Here is a 4,416-nt window from a genome sequence, read left to right on the forward strand (position 1 = left end):
TAAAATGTTATGTTATGCTCAAATTCTTAAATCTTCCGTTGCCATATTTTTCAAGTTTATGAAACAATTTTTGAACTAAAACCAAACATCATAGTTGTGGACCCGATCGACACCCTCATCAAATGGCCCTTAATATGTTTAGACATAAACTACAAGCCACCTGCTTCTAGTTGTTTGATTCCTAATTAGAGAAGTTGTGCCAAAAGGATAACCTATTTATTTGATATTTTCATTCAAACTTTTTAATTTTTTTTTATTCTTTAGATTTGGGCAATTATTTATTACTTCATTTGTTTATCGTTTATTGATTTACTTCTTATAGTTTATTGTATATTATGCATGATTCGATTATTTGTTTCGTGTTGTGTAACGTGGCTCTTTTAGGTTTGAAGGTGTTATTTGATAAAGATTTATTAAAGAAGTTTACTTGTTAATACAAATATTGACTATGTGTTTGAATAATTAGGCAATCAAATGGAAGTTAAACTTATGTATAACAAGGATTGCCACATTCAATATATTATATTACCTTTAATATGAGATCTTTATCAAATTTTTAATCAATCTGTATATTATTGTTTGCATAATCTTGTTTATCATCATCTATGATCATTGATATCATGATTCAACTTGGAATTTCATAAGTTTAATAGTTTCTATGAAAAAAAAACATTGCAATATGAAAGAACTTGAATTTGTACATCCTTAAGTACTACAAATTCCTATATCTTCAAACTGAGTTCGTGTTTAGTCCTCTTTGAATTTATTTATTGAATTTTAGGTTATTAAGCATTAAAAAATGTAATGCAATGGTTTCACCTCTAAGTATGTATTTTCGGAGTCTACAACTTGGTACTTGCCTTGTCAATTGTCATGATTGGCATCTCAAGACATTTTTACATTGTTATAAACTTGTAGTTGTATGTTATAATATTTGGTTTGTTGTAGATGTAATGTAAAAACTTTGGGGGCATTTTTATGTTTACCTAAAAATACAAGGTAAATTGAGGGACAAAATCTATAAAATTGGAAAATTTTTTAGACCTTTTCCACGTGTGGGACCACATTTGAAGTTCACTCCAAAAATAAATTAAAGAGCATATAAGGGTTCATTATGTAAATAGTTAAAACAACAAGGGTCGTTGGAAAAACCCATAAACATGTAACCCCAACAAGATCCGAAAAGAAGTGTGCCCGAATTTCATCACAACCTTGTCTCTTTTATACCGAGAGAGGCGTTTAAAATCGGGCGTAATAGCTGAGGGTTGAAGCTGCTGATTGAAGTTGATTTATCGTTGAATCTGATCCGTTATCATGGATCTGAATCCGGTTTGTTTCCAGAATCTCTATTCCTTTTTATGGTGCCGTGTAATGCTATAAGATTCATGTAATACTGGTATCTGTTCGTCAGATCGAAATTTTGTAAGGGAAGTTTTGGGGAAACAGTGTTTTATCGTGTTTGTTGCTTGTGAAAGTTCTTGATTTACGCATTTCGAGTAATTTGATTGTTTACTTAGGCATGCGATTGACTAATTCTATCATTGATTTTGGGATGCGACTGATATCATGAAATGTGATGTTGGCATTTATTATTGTGATTGTATAGCCGTGGATCTTAGCCAGTCGCAAATTTCCTATCTACATCATTGCACGCCATAATGATTTGATGTTGAATTATGTTCAGAATAGATAGAAGGATATGGAAAATTGGAAACCATGATTATACTTTGGTATTCCATCTGTAGTCATGATGATTTCACAGACGTTTCCTTTCATGTTCTTGACAAAAAACTGCAGATGACACTAAAACCCCCTCAAGATCGGTATTTGGTAACCATGTATTGATGTTTAAGCAAATTGTATGTTGCTTCATGTGGCCTTCTTCCTTAACAATGTAGCATTTTGGTCTTTTTGAATCTGAATCTATGTTTAGGCAAACTCCTAATTTAACATCTTTAACATTATGTTATTGAACTACATTATGAATTTAAGCACCAAAAACCATGCTTATTAAACAACCCTAAATTTATTCTGCAAATATGCCAAGAGAAAGGTTGGATGTGTCATATGTTTTAGAGGCAGTGATTCACTGATTTGCACCTATTTATCTCCCCTGTTTCGTGTATGTTGTAATTGCTATGCTATTTTACTTGTTCTAGAATGGTGAAACTGATGATCTTGATGTATATATCACATTGTGATTGCATGAGTTCTTATAATTATCAAGCTTATTAGTGGGTTTTAGCATCTGACATACTGTGCTCATTATATCTTACAAGAAAATTTGAAGAGCGAATAATAATTTAAAAAAGCTAAGTAATTTTTTTTATTTCTTTGATTATATAAGTCTATTTATTGTCTTTTGTCCTCAGCCTGCAGGAGAAAACTATGCAAACCCAAGGATATGCTTCTTTCATGTCCTCTTCAAGGTCTAGTCTTTTCCTTGTTTTTTCTTTCTTCTTCTTCTCATTACATTTCATTTAATAATAAAACTCTTTCTTTTTTTGTAAAATCAGGCTGGAGCATTGGCGTTTTACATACTATCAGCACTGTTTTTTGATAGTTTTGTGATAATATTTGTGGTGACTGTTCTTCTTTCTGCTCTTGATTTTTGGGTGGTGAAAAATGTGAGTGGTAGAATCTTAGTTGGTTTGAGGTGGTGGAATGAAATTGATGACAATGGTGAAAGTGTCTGGAAATTTGAATGTCTTGATCAAGAGGTATACATTTTCATTTTCCTCTTCATTTTTTCTTTTTCCTCATCAAGTGTGTTTAAAAAGTATTTGAGAAAATGATGAGGGAATGGAAGGAAACAAAATAATCAAGGGCCAATTTGTAAAAAGTCAAACTTAAGGGGGCAAGTCTTATTTCCTTGATAGATAGTGTCCGAAATGAAATGTTAAATCTTTTTTGTTTTACAGTCATTGGCTCGAATGAACAAAAAGGATTCATGGCTGTTTTGGTGGACTCTTTACTTGACTGTAAGTGAATTTATTCCCACTTTTCTAAGACTTTTCTCAATTAATTCATTCTTTCTTTATTGACGAAAAATTAATAATAATAATAATAATAATTTCTTTTTTGTAGGCGGTTGTATGGATATTCTTTGGAATATTCTCTCTGATAAGATTCCAAGCTGATTATCTCCTTGTTGTTGGAGTTTGCTTGACACTCAGTGTTGCAAATATTGTGGGCTTTACAAAATGTCGCAAAGGTAAACTAAATCCTCTTTAATTTCATTCTAATTATAGCAAGATATTTTTAATGTTAATCATATGATAATTTTTCTAATTTAAAAAAAAATAAAAAATAAATTCAGATGCAAAGAAGCAGATTCAAGCATTTGCCTCCCAGACAATTGCGAACCGGTTCCAGTCTACGTTACAGTCTGCATTTAGTGTGGTGTGATTTTGATTTTTATATTACAAATAAGGAAAAAGAAAAAAGTTTGGTTTGTTATTGTACTTGTTTTGATATACCGTAAATGCCCCTCCAATTAGTATTCATATAATTAGTTAAAACTCAAATATGTTCCTAATTTCTACTTGTTTTGAATCATGCCAAGTTGAAACTCGTTATCAAACTTTGAGCAAAACAATACGACCAATTCCCATTTTGTTCATGTTTAGTTGGTATTACTGTTAATGGTATATATAGTTGTTATTGGATTTTTGCTGTTTGTTTGGGGTAATAAGTGAACGTTTTACATTTTTATTTGGTGACTGTTTTGAAGTTAGTTTTAAATATATTGTTTTGAATATTTGAAATACGATCAAAGTTATTTGACATAAGTAATTGTATAAATATTTGAACCACCATCAAGATATTTACTAGTGTTTTATCTGGTATAAAACAATCCAAAAGGGAGTTATCCAGGTTTCAGGGGATGATCTGATCTGATTTAAATAAACAATAAAAAACTAAATATTTGAGGTAAATATATATGAATACATGATTCTAGGGTTATAAACGAACCAAACGAACACGAACAAGGTCTTGTTCATGTTCGTTCGTTTAAGTTAGCCGAACAACAAACGAACACGAACGGATAAACGAACGAGATTTTCTTGTTCATGTTCGTTCGTTTAACAAATTACTTTGTTTATGTTCGTGAACATGGTAAACGAACAAACATAAACGAACAAAGATAAAAAAAAAACACAATTGAACATATATGAACATAAACGAACATATAATATACTAATATAATAAAAAATAATTGAATATAGATGAATATAAATAAACTTAAACGAACGAACATAAACGAACGTAAATGAACATCATAAACGAACGTTCACGAACGTAACTGAACGAACGAGACCATTGTTCATGTTCGTTCATTTAACTAAACGAACGATAATTTTTGTTCATGTTCGTTCATTTATTAAATAAACAAACATAAACGAACTTCCCGCC

At 30.8% G+C, this 4,416-nt stretch overlaps 1 protein-coding gene across 1 annotated transcript; it reads left to right on the forward strand.

The window, feature by feature from the left end:
• The first annotated feature begins 1,186 nt into the window (after nucleotides 1-1,186).
• Nucleotides 1,187-3,622, forward strand: LOC145006003 (golgi apparatus membrane protein-like protein ECHIDNA protein). Its single transcript, XM_078965102.1, has 6 exons — nucleotides 1,187-1,329; nucleotides 2,373-2,429; nucleotides 2,517-2,720; nucleotides 2,922-2,981; nucleotides 3,088-3,214; nucleotides 3,320-3,622. Exons 1-6 carry the CDS (start codon nucleotides 1,315-1,317, stop codon nucleotides 3,406-3,408), a joined length of 552 nt encoding a protein of 183 aa, XP_078821228.1. The 5' UTR covers nucleotides 1,187-1,314; the 3' UTR covers nucleotides 3,409-3,622.
• Nucleotides 3,623-4,416: the final 794 nt, after the last annotated feature.

The sequence above is a fragment of the Lactuca saligna genome, chromosome 7, assembly GCF_052625555.1.
Source record: "Lactuca saligna cultivar CGN05327 chromosome 7, ASM5262555v1, whole genome shotgun sequence".
NCBI classification, from domain to species: Eukaryota; Viridiplantae; Streptophyta; class Magnoliopsida; order Asterales; family Asteraceae; genus Lactuca; species Lactuca saligna.